We start from the raw sequence: 17,342 nt of genomic DNA, 5'->3' as shown, positions 1-17,342 counted from the left end.
CTGACATACTCGGCCGCATTCTCACCATTCTGGATGAACTGTGCCAAATTGGTGCAAAATTTCTCCTGGACTGCGGGCAAGATCTCAGCCACAGGGCCCCATAATGCATGCAAGTGCTCTCTTAGTAAAAAGCTGATGTTGACTGACTGACCTGAGAGCAAGATTTGCAGAAAAGAATATCCTTTTCCAAAGGCCTCCATTTTGTTTTGATTCCCTGTCTAGTGGGAAAAGAAATTGGCTCATCTCTGCTTGTGGAGACTTGTACTTGTTTGTGAGAAGCCTACAAGGCTTAAACCTTGCAGTTTTAGAGGGGGCATATTCCATTGCACACTGGAAAAATAATTTAGTCAGGAAAACTCATTAAGTGGGGGCATGGCTTGGCTAGCCCCAACTCTGAAGAGATCCGGCCAAGCCCCACTCATCCATCAAATATCCCGTGGATTAAATCCACTGATTGCTCATGGGACCCCTTCCTGTGCTTGGCCTATGACTGCAGCCAACTATAGGAATCCGGTGCCTTGATGGTCCCCGAAATCTAACTTTTGGGAGCTGCAGCCTAGGACCAGGTTGGCAGGGGCTGGGAGCCCCGGAGTGGCCAATGAGAGAATGGCAACCTGCATGAAGTGAAGCTTATAACATGCCTGGGGGGAGCAAAGGGGTGCGGAGGAGTACTGGCTGACCTCTCATGCCCCCTGCCTGCCCTCTGCTCCTGCCCAGACTGAGCGGCTGTTCGTTCTGTCTTCCCGTTGGCTTCAGTGGGCCTCATGGTGGGAGTGAGACGGGCTACACCAAAAGACATTCACAGCAGTGATCCGAATGAGACCCTGATCCCCAGCCAAGACTGAGGCTCGGGGTCTCATTCATCCATTTGGCTGACAAATTGAGCGTCTCTAGACCGACAGGAGTGTGCCACCGAGTTACAGCAGGTTGTGGAGAGCCTACACGGTGGGTGCTGAGCCCTGCAAGCCAGGCAGCAAATCAACTAGGCCAATGCGCACAGCCTACGCAGACACACATTGCTTTATTGGTTTCCCTGCTATGCAGTGAGGAGGTGGCAGAACCTTGCAACACTGGGACTTCTTGCAACTTGTGGCGCCTAACAGCCAGAGTCCTCCACTTTGTATGGTGAGTTGTAGTGGGTCCGGGGATGACACCTGGACCTTATATGAAGTTGCCTGGGATCGGCACCCAGCGGGGTGGGGAACTATTCTCCAAGTTCCCAATAGAGAGATACAAGACAAAGATTCCCTTTTTCTGGCTTCTCTTTCTCTTTTCACTCATCGTTGAGCCACTAGCAGAGGGGATCTGGCATGACCCAGGATTGTGGGGGATCAGATGGGCCATGAAATTCATGTTACACTGATATATGCAGAGGCCAGAATGTTCTACACTGCGGGTGCTGGAGATGCTCCGGGTGTATGTGGATGCTTCGGGCCTTCACATAAATCATGCTAAATCACAATATGTCCTGATTCCGCCACGACACCCTGAATTCTCATCAGGTGCACAATTGGGGAGGGCAGACACCCATTTTACATACTTAGGTATCCATGTAACCACACACCCACAGGAGTGTTGGGCATTTAACATTGCCCCACTATTGACACAAACTAAACTGGACCTAATTGCCTGGAATAAGCTTCCCCTTTCGAGTATGGGCCGCAAAGCCCTCTTTAAGATGGTAACCCACTCTATATTACTTCAAAACTCCCCATTCACACTACCTGAAACTCTATTCAATGACATTAATGTTATGCTGAGTAGGTTCCTACAGGTTGGGTCTCAACCCCTCGTGTCACTCGTCAAGTTTATCCAAACTCCATATGATGGAGGGTTAGCCATACTAGATCCTATTTGTTGTTCATAAATGTCTGGATACATTGGGACTTTCAAGAACCAACATATAAATTAGAAAGAGACTTCTTACAAATGAGGCCCCTTGACGCAATCAAATATGGCACCTTAGAGACTAAGGGCATTCTGGAGCCCACCAGAGCTTCTTTAACCTGTTGGTAGCGAGCACTGACACACATTACATGGTTTAAAAGGGCCACAAGGTACACTCCCTTATGAACTTGCACTTGGCTACTCCTGGTTTCGGGTTGTACCTGGTTTGAGGGCTACCCCAATGTTTGGAGTCTTACTGGGTTCAGGCCATGGGACCAGATTGGCATTTCAAAGGAGGGAGATGTGTGCGTGCGGTTGGGAGGGGGAGGGACCTAATTAATCATTTACCCATCTGATGAAAGAAGGAGTTACATCCGCGCACATCAAGAAGGTGGCTGGTGGCTGCTTCGGTCTGCTTAAATCATTTAGAAGTTTTTTTCCCCTTCTGCCAACAGCTGCAAGACAAACACTCATATGTGCACTGATTATGTCTCGTTTAGATTATGCTAATGCCCTCTTTTCCGGTATTCTGGCCTATATGCTAAAGAAATTGCAGGTTGTCCAGAATACTGCTGCTAGATTGTTATCTGGGCTGTCCTCTAGGGACAGTGTACAGAGCCAGCTCCGTTTGTACCACTGGCTACCAGTAGCCGCCAGAGTTAAATTTAAGCTACTGATCTTGGCCCACCGGGCACTTCATGGTAGTGGGCCCACATATCTTCAGAAGCGGATTGCCTTTTATGTACGTGGGCGGGCTCTGCGCTCCGCGTCTTCGTATTTGGTCCATGTCCCTCGCTTTAAGCGACAGAGGATTGGAGGTGGCTCCTTCAGAGTGAAGGCAGCTACTGTATGGAATACACTCCAACTGAGTTTGCGTACCATCCAGGATTTGGGTACGTTAAAAAAAAAAGCTGAAAACCTTTCTTTTTGTTTGAGGATGAGTATACTACTTCCATAGATTCGCGCCGGGACACTCTTGAGTTTCTGTGCGCGTAATAAATGCATATAACATAACATAACATCCCTTTTTCACTACTCGAAACTCCAAGCACTCCATCAATATGAGGATTTTTTGTAAAACATCCCAGAATTCAACCCATCTTAGCCCAAAATAGCAATGGAACCACTCAAAAGAAGAGAACATTACGTATATATAAATCTCTAGTGCTAAACAGGCCAGACCCCCTTTTGCACTTAAGAGAGAGATGTCAGAGACATTGGCCTTCTAGATGATGACAGGTGGAGCAAGGTCAAGATGGCAGCCAGATGCCAAACCATATCAGTCAAACAACAAACACATATCTCCATCGCACTTATCACCATCCTACCAAGCTCTGGCACATGGGTAGAAGGAAGGACCTCTGCTGCCAGAAAACACAGGCAACTTTCTATCATATGACATGGAAATGCCCAAGAATAGTTCATTACTGGGACATGAAATATATCATTTTAGGTGGCTTAGTGTGATACCCACTGACACTTGACCCTAACCATGCCATCCTGGGGGTGTAACAGGAGGGACTTAATGTTGCTGGCACTCTCCACCTTATGGCAATGGGCCTGGTGGTGGCTAAACGTGATATTGCCAGACACTGAATTGCATCCGATCCCCCCAGACTCAAGGAAAGGACATGTGGACTAGACATTTGTGCTGAACCTGAGCGAACAGTTCATACGGCACATGGCTGCCAATGCAAGTATCATAAAACATGGGATGCATGGTGGGACTATTGTAAATAGAACCATAGGAAGGTTTGGTGCTGGAAGCACAGACACAAAATTGGCTTTTTTGTAATTATATGATGACATATGTGTTTTAACATCAATGGCTGCAATGTGGTGGTGGTGCTTATAATAAAACAAATAAAAAATAAAAACAATTCATAAAAAATAAAAAAAACGCTTGTCTATTGATTAGCAAAAAAGCAGGAGCCAGCTCCGGATCTGCATAGAAAGGAAAGGAAAAAAAGGAACTGATGCAAGAGCAACTGGGTGGTGCCTATATAAGGCTCCAGTTGTCACTTCCAGGGCGGAGCAGAGGCTTCATAACCATGTGCACAGACGTTATGGCTACCAGGAAAGATGTTATAAAGAAGCCCTGCATATAGGCTCAATGGGAGAACTCATGAGACAAGAAAGGACAATATTCAATTTCCCTGGATCAGAAGGCTTTCAAATAGGGGAAAATGTCTTAATGCCTTCCAAGAAATCTTTAACTCAAGATGCGGAAACTCATTCCTCACCCTGTTCTCTGTAAGACGCCACCATTTGGGTGATGGCTCTGCATGTGGTGTCAGAGATAATTTGTTTTTCCATTTGCCTGAGAACTGGTCCCACTGATCCCCCAGACATTGTGGCAGAGGTCGGATATTCACGCTTACTAGGAAAATGCAAGACCCCACTGAACCTTCAAGTGGCGATACTTGCCTCGCTGTTGGATGCTCTGTTTTCTTCAGACTGTTACATTTCTGAAGTATACACAATTTTCTCTCTTCCGACTAAACACTTTTCTGTTTGCAGTATCCAACACTGCTCCTAAATGATGAAGGGATTGTACTAGAATTGAAATGGATTTTTCGTGCTGGACATGCAAGCCTAATCGGTTAAGGGTGGCAACTGGAATCTGGTAATGATGGCACGCTTGCTGATATGTTGAAACCTTGATTAGCCAATCGTCTACGTAGGGGTAGCTGAAAATCTTCAACTTACTGAGATGTGCTGCAACAATCACCATGCATTTTGAAAAGGTCCTAACTTCAGAATTCAGGCAGCAAAGGAGTACTTTGTACTAGTAATGGTCGTTTCCCACTGTAAATCTCAGGAATTTGCAACGTGTCTTGGCTACTGGTATACGAGAAGAGGCATCCTGAAAGTTTATAGTGCATATCCAACTTTACCTGATGGAAGTGGGGGACGATCTGATGCAGAGCAAACATCCTGAGCTTTTCTTCACTAATCCACTTGTTTATCGTCTTGAGATTTAGAATGAGTCTGAGTTTGTTCTTTAGCACTTTTTCTTCTCTAAATAAAAAGAATAAATTCCCATTCCTATGTGAGGAGTGGGAACCTTGTCGGCAGTCTATTTCACAAGAAAAGAAAGACTAATTGCAAAAGTTGTTCCCTAGCCAGAATGGGTAATGGAAGAGGGGGAAGTGGGAACTCACAGTATAGGTTTAGTGGCTCAGGCAGATTGCTGGTCATCTCCTCTGCCTATGGTGTTGCTGCTGATCTTGAGGTCTTTGAGAGGTTTGAACCTTCTGAGGGTAATAATGATGGTTGTATGGAGGTTTTTCCTATACTACTTTATACAAACCAACTGCTCACAGTGTCCAATCCAGCTTTTATCTAAGACACCCCACCACTGACATTTGACTGAAATAATGTGTTGCCCAGAAAAGGGAGGTTCAAAATCCTGTGCTGTTCTTCAGGTTTGAGACGTGTGAGCCTTAGCCTGGATACACGGTGTAAGGCCAAGCCATGACAGTGTTCATGGGCTGCAAGAAGAGATGAATACGCCGCAGCAGAGATTACTAGATTGGATACCATCATTCCCCCATTAAGATCTCTTTGACGTTCTCACGTTGGTCTCTCGAAAGTTCGATGAACTGTTGGGAGTGAGTCCCAGAGCGACCTCTTACACCACCCTAAGTGTACAGTGGCACTCACTGATTTCAAAGGAGGGGAAGATGTGCCACCTTCTTTCCTTCCACCAAATCCTGCTTTTTATTCTTTTTGTCTGAAGGCACTGAAGATGAAAGAGAGAAGTGTGAAGTTTGCAAGCAGTTAACACAATGACGGAATCCGGAGGAGGATCCATGTGGAAGAACAATGAATCCTTGTCAGGAGGTCTGTATTTCTTCTCCAGAGAAGAGGGAGCGGTCTTGACAAAGGCTGGAGTCAAGAACCCTTCAATGCAGGTTCTATGAGACCCGGAACAAATGGTAATAAAAGGTTTTGAGACAAAACATTGGTGTAAGGTCTCAAAGATAACAGAATTAAAGGATTTTGCGCCTGGATGAGGGATACTCAATTTGTTTTTCCCTCTTATGAAGACTTCTTGAAAAGTATTACTGCCGCCCACAGGAGAAATCCTTTTTGGGTGGGAATCTGTTAGTGAAGAAGCGTATCTTCCTGTAGATGAAGAATGTAGTAGGTTCTTGATGATCATGATTGGGATGTGGAATCCCATTTATGTCGTGAATGTGAACATCTGGATTGACTTGATCTGGAACAATACGGACCCAACTTTGACCTAAATCTATTACGAGGTCTGGAATGAAGGAATGGAGACCTGGAACATCTAGGCAGGGTCGCACAGGAGCAGATTCAGCTAGTGGGTATTGTAGAAACTTTGAAGGAGCTCTAGTAGTAGAAAGCTTCACAGGAATTAACAGTGTGGAGTCGTCATAGGTGGTTGATGAGGTTGAGGTAGAGAAAGAGGTGTTGTCGTTGAAGGAGAAAGCGAGTCCAGTATAAGCACTGGAGAAGCCCGTTTACTGTGTCTGCGCCTTTTTGAAAGCAGCCATCAGAGCTAAAAAAAACTATGACTGGATAATTTGTCAGAATTGTATGTGTAATGTGGCTTAGCAGATGGAGCTTGGTCAAGATGTTTTGGTTTAATTTTGGGGGATAGTAGGAGCGCATAGAAGACCCGTTTTGAGATTTTTGTTCTTTCTCCTTTCCCATCATTCTTTTCAAACCTCGTCCATTTTCTATACGAGTGCAATGGTGTTTCAAAATGTATTTACGACTTGCACTTTTTGCTTTTTTCATGGATATTTCATGTACTATGGAATTTTAAAGCTGTCTATGAATATATATAATTTCTTAATTGGTCTTAATGTAAGAATATTTTTAAATTGTATGCGTAATCATGGTTATGTGCAATATTTCTATGTACTTTTATGGTCTCTTCCTAATCAGACGGAATAAAGATTGATTGACTGACTGGAGAAGTCAGTTTAAAAGCTCTCTGGAATATTCAGAATCTGACTCAGAGGGAAATGCTTGTGCCTTCATCCTTGTAAGCACCTCACCCACCTTCACCATAAGAGCCCTTGACTCTCAGCGGGTTGTGCTTCTTCTTGATGTCCTCCATGTCGAACTGGGATGTAGTTTCTCACTGTGACTTCGCCTTCTTTTGGATCTCCCTCTGTAAGAGTGAGAAAGGAGCACTGGTAGGGGAGAAAGGGATCCTCACTGCGTTCACCCTTCTTGGCTGTTCAGGCGAATATTCTCACACTCTCTCAAAGTGCGCCTGGTTAGGAAGCTGCAGGGATGGCATCTAGGGCTGTGTACATTTGGCAGGCATAGGATACAGATTCAGGGGAGATCTGCTTTCGAATGTTTTCTGGCACATTCTGGACATTTTGCAAAAAGAAATGTCATTTTTGCAAAAAGGACATTTTTCTGTCAGGAAAAAATACTCCCAGTTCCAAATGGCATTGAGTGATTCCATTTTAAATGTGTTCTGCAACTTTTTTTTAAAAGGAAAAAAGGGTTAAAAAGACAGTTCAGTGCACCAAGATTATTTCAGCAAGAGCCGGGAAAATTAACTGAGGTAACCTACAGGGCATTATGGGACACTGCAGGTCGATGTGCCCTTAAAGGAGCAGCGTCCACTTTAACTCTAGTATGGCTGCAGCCTACAGAACCTCATTGCCCTCCCCTTCTCTTTTATTCACTGGAAGAGAAAAAAATGGTTTGTGAAGGATGTTTTTAAAAAGACACATTTCTGTTTTTCTCATGACGTTTCAGGACTATATGTATTTTTCTCACTTTTTAAAGTAAATTAATTGAATGTAGCCTTTTTTAGGCTGCTAAATTATGCATTTGTGTCACGTGTCCTGGCTTTTCCAAAGTAAGGTGAAGATGTTACACGAAATGCAACTTTGGGAAAAGTGCTCCGAGATGCCTGCACATGGGCAGGCCTATACACTGTTTAGGACTATCAATGCACATCCCCGGAAGGAGAACAAATATACCTTTTCCTCGTACAATGTGAAGATGGTGTCTAAGGCAACCCTAAAACAGACGTAACATTTTGTTTAATTTGATTTCTTTACAATATTCCAAACGTTTGTCCATGACTATTCTTGATGTGGTTTTCATCCAGTGGCAAGATAATTCCTTTCTAGCACCTCTCAAGTCCGTGGTTATCAAATAAATACATGCATGGCAGCCCTAAGGGGCATATGTTGTGCGGTATAAAGTGTATTCCAAACACATAGCACGCAATGCTACAAATAAAGGATCAACAAAATATATGAGAAAGTGAGGATCACCCCACTCTTTCTGTAATTAGTAGGCAGAGGAGGAATAAATAAAGCTATTGACAGATGAATTATATAACCTCAAAAACTGCATACGGTAGTTCGACATGGCTAGTATATTCTTATTTCTATACTCTCTTTCCAAGCTTCAGGAATGCCCCCAGCTGACATGTTTCTGCCTCACAGTACCACTCGCACGATGACAAGGCCATAGTCCACAGGCGTATTATTTTAGATATCACAATTAAATCCCAGGCCGGTGCCACATGGGTTTCCAACTTACCAGTATAAATAGTTGGCCAAAGTTGAATTCTTGCAGGCCCTGGAGATCAAAAAGGTGCACAGGTCTTGCTGCAAAAAAATAGAAAAAAAGAAAACGAAAATATCACACACTTTTATTACTGCCTTGATTGTTATCTAATTTGCAAGCTGTTTCTTTATCTTTAGTATGGGCCAAACATTAACAAGTGGAGTCGAGTTTTAAAGCCTATTCTCTGCCCACAGCACTCAAAGGCCCTGATTAAGAGATTGTCGGAAATCGGTGCAGGGACACCGGTCCGGGCGTAGGAACCTCCAGCTGCCACCAGTATCCCCCCGCCACATCCCGACAATCTCGTGGAATAGGAATGATTGCATAGACCCGGAAATGCAGGAGTCCGGTATTTTACTTCCATTCCAGGAAGAAGGCTGGAAAGGTTTCTTGTGTCGTCACAGAAAACGTAAAATCTCAGTTTGTGATAATCTGAGGGCGGGGTGAGTGTGTGTGTGTGTGTGTGTGTGGGGGGGGGGGGTTCACCCTCTTTGAGGTACGGGGAGGGGGGAGGGGGGGCATTGTTTGCTCCGCCTGGGCTGGGGTTAGGTGGGGGCCACACTGTGCTGCTGCCCACAGCCCCTAGCCCTGTAGCCGCGAAGATATATACCCAGTGTGTCCAGGCCCAGAATTATCCTGTCCTCAGTTAACCAGGTAATAGTATTAGGCCCAGAGACACTTGCAATTGTGCGCGACAGCATTCAACCTGGACCTATCACTGGGGGTAGATTTCCACCACTTCTAATGAGGGTCAACGTGTCCAGATGTTGCAAGTCCTTCGTAGTAAAAAAGGGAAAGAGAACTGTAATTCCACTTGGTTTTCATCTCGGTGTGATACACACGTTTATCTAGCACTTATAAAAAACAAATCTGCGGTAATATAGGCAGGGGCGTAAGAGACACTAAAATTCTGGGGGGGACAGGGACAACCTTGTGCACTTTCCAGTGACCCTATACAAATCACTGCCCGTTAAACAAATACAATCGCATACTTTCGAAGTGAAATATTGAGAAAAGCAGGCATGTAGTCACAGTTTGCATGTATGCTTTATTGTTATTTACATTCATATAGTAATGAGACCAAATGTTTAAAAAAACATATATATGAATCTTGCATCTTAATGCACAAAGCAAACAAAGGCCGCTGACTTAGGGTGGGGGCGTCGTGTTTGCAAGTTCATTATGGTTTGAAAAGTACCTGCTGCTGCATTCCTGGTCTCCAGCAATTTTCAGGCAACAATAAAAATGTGAAGATAACTTTGGTGATTAATGTTCTTTTTTTGAGAGAGATCGAAGGCTTGTCTAGTGAAAGTTTTAATTCAAAAGGTCAGTGAGTTACTGCTTTTGTCTGAGATATTCTTTTGGTATTTGAAGTTTATAAGTTAAAATCCTAACATTGAACAGTGAGCTATTAACCGTCATCAAAGAGCTGCATAAAAACTTCAATGTATAGATTAGCACGTTATGATTTTTCCCCAGTCTTTCCCTATCCTAATGTTGGAAAATGGGTTCATTAGGATAGAAATCAATTCTGATTATTGAAGAGAACCCCCCAACCATGGTGTTATGTTTTACATTCTGAGTTTGTGTTTCTCTAGTGTTGCAAAGCCGCCCTGGGCACTCCCCAACTTTTTGCTGACTGGTACTGGTGGTACCTGACTGACTGACCCTGGCCTCTGCCTAAACAGCCAGTGCTATTCTGAAAGAGGCACTTAAAAATACAGTGAAAACACCTACATACACTAGGGTGCACTATGGGTTAGGGTACCCCTATGATTGGCATGACCTCTCCTATAAGGCCCTAGTACATAATAGGGCAGGGGGATTAGAACTACTTTTAAGTCCCTAGAATATAATAAGGCATGGCAGTTTAGAGGCCAGCAGTCCTTTCTGCGCTTGCATGTGTGCACTGCTGAAGCCTGAGGTCACTTTAAAAGTAGCCCTGTGTTATAGGGCTGCTTTTAAAATGCAAATTGTGCCCAAACTCGACTATTGGGTTTGGGGAACTTACAAATTGATCAACTACAATGTTGGGGCAAAATTAAGTGGAAAAATGTTTTCCACTTAACTATGGCTGTGTCATATTTGCCACATAATACATCATCTGCTGCATAATCTAACGATTTCCTCCAAAAGAATTTTGTAGCTCAAACGGATCCCAAATTACTAAAAGAAATGTGACTTGTGTTGCTGTGAAGTTTAGGGCCCTTTGCAAAGGTTAGTAAAGAAAACAATTCCTAAGAAAACAATTGGTCCCAGACACTCCTAATGACACTCAAATTAATACCTGTAGGAGAGTGTAGTATGCAATCAATTCATACAACCGAAAATGTATAATGTAAAGGCACATTCAACAGGGAAATCTCATAGATAAGAGGCCAACCAAAGTCAATTAAATTGCAAACATCAATTTATTTCCCGCAGAATCATATTCATAAAATGCAAACTTAGGGGCTGACTACGATGGCAGGCGGACTTCAGTACCACCGCCATCGAATCGGGGAATGGGACCGCTGGCCTTCAAGGTGGAGGCCCCACGATAGGCATTACAATGCGACTGCCACTACGGTGTTCGCAGTGCCTATCTTTTACATTGCAGCAGGTGCTGCTGGCTGCATCATCCGCCGCAAAGTAAAAAAAAAAGGAACATGTTAAATATATCGGTGCCTGCCACATGGTGCAGTGATATGTTGTGGGGCATCATAGATGCCCCCCAGGACCCATGTCTGGGGGCCAGGGGTAAAGGGGCCTGCTACGGGTCCCCAATGTCCCTTTCGCCAGCATTTCCATGGCAGGTGAACCGCCATTGATAAGTTGGCGGGTAAGGGACATCGTAATCCCTGCTGCGGTGCATGGTAGGCACCACCAGCATTGTAGGAACCACGAGCCCCTCCACCACACCGGCGAGCTCAAGAAGCCCGTCGGGTGCGTGGTGGTTGGTCTTTCCGACCGCCATGTAACCACCCGCCATTGTAATATGGCGGGCTGTGATGCTGTCACCAATGGCGGTGGGACCGCCACCGACGGGGTGACGTGGCGGTCCCACTGCCATTATAATCACCCCCTAAGTTTGGTGTGCATGCAAATCCTACATTGCCAACCCCTGGCAAGTTGCACTGCTAGTGCTGGAAAAAGGCCAATGGAGGTACCAATGGGTGAGGTGGACTGGCCTCAAGGGTCTTGTGACCTCAGTGACAGATTCACTGTCGATCTAGGATGTGCTTCTTCATATGCCTGCCCGTAAGACTGGAAGTGAACTGCAGTATGGATTGTGGTGGACAGGTCCACCTGCGGGTTCTAAGACACCTGGGCTTCTAAGGTCTGTCAGGCCTTCTAAGGTGTAGCATCGGAATAAGCTCTGTCAGGAGTGTGGTATGGTGAACTGGTCATGAAGGTCTGAACATGGTTCTCCAGTTCCAAATTCAGCAGCTCTGGCCAGAGTGCCACATTCTCTCCCACACTGAACACCATACTGCCCCACTGAGAGAAACTCGCACTGCCTTCAGCACAACTCAATTGTGCTGCGACTAAATTCAAATTATGCACTAGACAACAGTAAAATGCTGCCTGAAAAAAATGAATAACACCCTGGAAAAAGCAAACACTCATAGGGAATGCAAGAATAAGCAAAGCATGTGAACTGTAATCAGAAAAAAACATGGTCACCTTAACGGTTTTAAACTCATTATTCAGAAATCAGTAAGTGATTTTGCCTGAAAAGTTCAAGACATGGCTACAGGACCAGGAAGGGACCTCTTTCAATGTCCATTGCTTATATCCTTTCAAAATGTATGCAGTTTGGTTTAAAAAAGACCACATCCCCAAACACAGAGCCGCATTTTAGAAGCTAAAATAATTAAAAAGTTGAAAACGATCATATTAAACGTTTCCACTCTACCCATCAACCAGGTATTGCAGTCCCTTTAGGAATGGCGCACTTACCCACCCTGGGGAAACAATGTTGTTCAAAGAAAGAAGATAAAAAGAAAGTAGCGCTTTCACTGGCAAACTCTGTAAAGTGGCGCTAATGTGTGTGGGTGTAAATAACAGTCTGGCCTGTCTGCTGTCGACTCTGTATTGCTTTATTTAGGTATTTAACTATTTTTTCTCTCCATTCCGAGGTTTTTCTTTTCAATAGAAAACGGTCAGAAAATGAAGACATTTACAGCCAAAGTGTTCAGCCTTTTTTGGATCAATTTCACAGGGGAACAAATAAAGAAAAGGAGAGGCAAGAGAGAGTACCTTAAGAGCTGCCTCTTGAAATCAGCACGTAAGCAGGAGCGAGACAGAGACCGAAAGAGATGGAGGAATAAAGAGAGGAGGGCAGCCGCCAGAGGCAGATCAGGAGTAGTGGACACGGTCCTTGCCATGAAGGAAAAGAGACAGCGTTTATTTTTTCTCCGTTCTCTGCCCTTCCCAGAACGGCTGAGCCTTCCTGCAGCACAACAAAAGGCAGAGGGCGGGTGGCCTCTGACTCCAGGCAGGTCAAGTGCAGGGCCATTAGGTGGCGCTTTTGCGTGCTAATGGCCCTGCGATAACAGAAGGGAGAGGGGAAATTCCTTTGTCCCCTCGTCCCCCCCCACCCTTGTCCCCCCCACTCCAAAATCTGGGGGGATATATCCCCCGCGTCCCCCACACTTCCTACGCCCATGAATATAGGCTATATAAAACATGCTATTCAATCAAACCGCTTTATGATTACTGTTGTCATTAGTGTACACTATCTAAACACAACGACCAGATCACACTTTCCACAAGCTTCAACTTACTCTGAATTATCAACGAGTTGGATCAAGGACAGAATGTTTGTATCCTCCCCTAGGCTGTTTTGAAGTCAGTGCGCCCGTTTTCAAAGGCAAACTGGTCACTTCGTTGGAAAACAGGAAGTAATCCAAAATTCCTAAAAAGTGTGATTTTAAACTTCACCTAAACCGTCTGCACTGGAGGGTCAAATGGAGAATGGTCCCTGCTGGGCCCCTCCTCCCTATCCCTCAGACACGGCGCAATGGTGTATTGTATTGCATTTATATAGCGCTTACTACCCCTGACGAAGTGTCAAAGCGCTTTTTCGGAGAGTAGCATGCTACTCCGGAACCCATAAAGGATTAGTGTTGAATTAGTATAGTGAAATATGAAAGTAATTTGGGTGGTGGATAGGTTAGTCCGTTATTTGCATTCAGAAGGGTAGTGGAGGGATAGAAGAGTGAAAAAGGTTTGCATTTATATAGCTCTTGTTACCCCTGTGGGGTGTTGAAGCACTTTTTACGGCGAGTAGCACTCTACTCAGGAACCCACAAAGGATTAGTGGTGCAAACTACTCTAGTGAAACATGAAAGTAATTTGAGTGGTGAATATTAGTCAGTTATTTGGATTGAGAAGGATAGCGGAGGGATACATTTATATGGTTTGCATTTATATAGCGCTCATTGCCCCTGATGGGGTGTTGAAGTGCTTCTTTGGCAAGTAGCACGCTACTCCGGAACCCATAAAAGGATTAGTGTTGAATTCGTATAGTGAAATATGAAAGTCATTTGAGTGGTGGATATGTTAGTTATTTGGATTTAGAAGGGTAGAGGAGGGATAAAGGATTAGTGTTGAAAACTAGTCGAGTGAAATATGAATGTAATTTGAGTGGCGGATATGGTATTCAGTTATTTGGATAGATAAGGGTAGCAGAGGGATAGAAGAGAGGAAAAAAGGTTTGCATTTATATAGTGCTTGCTATCCATGATGAGGTGTTGAAGCACTCTTTTCAGCGAGTAGCACGTTACTCTGGAACCCATAAAGGATTAGTGGTGAATTATTATAGTGAAATATGAAATTTGAGAAGTGGACATGTTAGTCTGTTATTTTGATTGAAATGGATAGAGGAGGGATAGAAGAGTGAAGGATTTAGATTTTTTTGAGGGGGGAAATCATAGCAGTAAGAGGAGGCTTGGGATGAGTAAAAAGGGATGTGGAGGGGAAGAGTCAGAGGGAGGAGTTTAGAAAGGCTTGTTTTGGGCGACCGGTATAGTAAAAGAGGTGTTAGATGGAGCAAGAAAGGGTAGTGTAGGGGAGAGTCCGGAAAGGGCTATTTTGGTGATCACAGTAGTGGTATGGGGTTTAGGATAAATGAGAGAGTGGATGTAGAGGATATATTGATAGAGGTATAGGGTGGGAAATGAGGTAGTGCATAGGAAAGAGTAGTAGAAAGAGGTTTAAGATGAGTCAGAGTTGAGGTAGAAGATATATTGAGAGCGGTATAGGGTGGGAAATAGGCTAGTGCATTGGATATGCTGAATTAGAAGAAAGTAATAAATATATAGATCCATAAGTACATGGAAAGTATATAGATGCATAAAGGAAGTAAGTATATGAAGATTAAAGATATTGATAGAGGTATAGGGTGAGAAATAGGGTAGTGCATTGAATATGCTGTTTTTGAGAAAAGTAATAAATATATAGATCCAAATACATAGAAGGTATATAGATGCATAAAGGAAGAAGGTATATGTAGATAAAAAATACATTAGATAAACTCTGGTTTTCAAGTGTTGTACTGAAATGTTTTTTTTCAAAACAATCATCCTACTTGTTTATACAAAGTAATATACATATGTAGGTACATAGCTATAGTACAAATAAATGCTTAAATTTATTTCTTTATTTTTAACATTTATAGAGCGAACTGTAACCCTACGGGCATCCTGGCACTGTGACATTGGGAAAGGAGACTGATAGGAGAATTTACAGAGCTAGGCCAGAGGATCGTGCTTTGGGGAAGAGCCACGTCTTGACTTTCTTATAGAACGTCCTTAGATCCTGTATTCTCCTAATTTCCAGAGGAAGACGGTTCCAAAGGAGAGCAGCTGCCACGCCGAACGCTCTTCCCTCCAGAGTTACTTTCTTTATCCTGGGAATCCTAATGAAAATTAGCAGTTGACGATCGAAGATTGCGTACAGGTTCATACCATTTGAATCTGCCTTGAAGCAGTTTGGGTCCCTGTCCATGAAGTGCCTTAAACACTATACATAAGGATTTGAACAAAATCCTTTGAGTCACCGGAAGCCAGTGCAGTTCTGCCAGCGTTTGGGTTGTCGAGGTGCGCATGCCCGAGTCAGAGCAAGCTTTGCTGCTGCCGTCTGAATACTCTGAAGCCTAGCAATTGGATATCCCGGAGACTCCAAGAGCAGGGCGTTGCAGTAATCCAGGCGACTCAGAATAATGCTCCTTACAACCATAATTCTTGCCTGGGCTGGCAGTAATGGTAGAACTTTCCGGAGTCCCCGGATAAGAGTGTAACAACCTCCCACCAGTTTGTTAACATGGGATTCCAAATTCAGCTTCTCATTGAAACTGACCCCCAGATTGCGTACTGTGCTCACTGGTACCAGAGGGACATTTGTAGGTATGGGCCAGAAGTCAGCTGGTAATCCTAAAAGAACACTACCCACCTTGCAGTGCAGAATCTCTGTTTTCTCGCTGTTAAATTGAAGCGAGTTGTCCCTCAGCCAATTCACCATTTCCAGCATGCACGCATGAAAACTTTCCTGAGAATCCGCATGGTCGCCGTCCAGAGACACCATAAACTGGGTGTCATCGGCATAATTGACCATGCTGATATTATGAGTTTTAATGATATCCAAAAGTGGCCGCATATATGCGTTAAACAGTATGGGGCTGATTGAGGACCCCTGAGGTACCCCATGTTCGATTGTGAAAACTTCAGATTGATACGGGGGGAGCGCTACTGCCTGCCATCTATCAGATAGATAAGAGCGCATCCAGCTTAGTGCCACACCTGTCACTTACAGAGTTTTCAGCCTTGTAAGAAGAGTGGTATGATTGACCGTATCTAATGCGGCGGACAAGTCTAGCAATATTAAAGTTGCAGATTTACCCCTGTCCGCCCGCATTCGAAGATTATCCAAGACGGTCACCAGGGCGGTCTCTGTTCCGTGGCCAGGCCTAAACCCGAATTGCTCATCTTCCAATTTATTATTTGTCTCCAAAAAACGGGACAATGACCTGCTTACCAAACATTCCACAATTTTAACTGGGTATGGTAATAGGGAGATTGGCCTATAGTTCTTATGGCAACCTGGGTCCAGTGTGGGTTTTTTCAAGATTGGTGTTATAATTGCCTGCTTCCAGCCGGGTGGCTCCACTCCGCTACTGAGAGACCATCCACACTGCATGCGTAGGATAGGAAAGATCTCTGATCCTAGTTCTTTCAATATTTTGTGGGGGATGGTATCCAATGGTGACCCTGAAGAGATTCCTAGAGCCACTCGAACAAACTCCTCTCCCGAGGGCATCTCAAATTCATCCAAGGTGGGCTCGGGGATAAATGAACAGAGGTTATTATCCTTGTCGAGGTTGGTCTTTGATGTTTCTCCCTTGTCCCGGTCCGAAGAACCGGGTGGGGTCACATGTTTCAGACCTTCCACGATCTTGTTAATTTTCTCTTGAAAGAAAATTGCCAATCTATCACATAGCTCCTGAGTAGGTGGAATTTTACTGTTTATACAGTCATGGTGGGTCAGATCTCTTACTATCCTAAATATGTTTTTGGAATTATTGGATGACTTAAGGATGGAGATGGCGAAATATTCCGCTTTTGCAATAACTATTTCTCTTTTGTATTTAATTAAGGTTTGCTTCCAACTGACGTTGTCATTTTCAGCATAATACTTTCTCCACTGCCTTTCTGCCATCTTACAGTCCAGCTTATAGTTCCTTAATGTCTCCGTGTACCATGGAGATGAGGGTCTTCCCCTTTTCCTAATATCCTTTAAAGGGGCAAGTTGGTCGATTGTCCTGATTAAGTGCTCACAGAGAGCTGTATAGTTCTCTGTTACCTGTTTCTCAGGGTTAAACAGTGTCTCTG

General features: G+C 44.2%; 1 protein-coding gene across 1 annotated transcript in view; it reads right to left on the bottom strand.

Annotated features, from left to right (window-relative positions):
• PIK3C3 (phosphatidylinositol 3-kinase catalytic subunit type 3) overlaps window positions 1–17,342 on the bottom strand; it is an 855,016-nt gene that overhangs the window by 425,026 nt on the left and 412,648 nt on the right. Inside the window, exon 13 of the mRNA XM_085629033.1 lies at window positions 8,443–8,510. Within this exon, the coding sequence (XP_085485159.1) occupies window positions 8,443–8,510 (68 nt within the window). The remainder of the gene's footprint in view (window positions 1–8,442; window positions 8,511–17,342) is intronic.

Source organism: Triturus cristatus, chromosome 2_1 (assembly GCF_964204655.1).
Source record: "Triturus cristatus chromosome 2_1, aTriCri1.1, whole genome shotgun sequence".
In the NCBI taxonomy this organism is placed as follows: Eukaryota; Metazoa; Chordata; class Amphibia; order Caudata; family Salamandridae; genus Triturus; species Triturus cristatus.
This window is presented reverse-complemented; position numbering and strand designations above follow the sequence as displayed.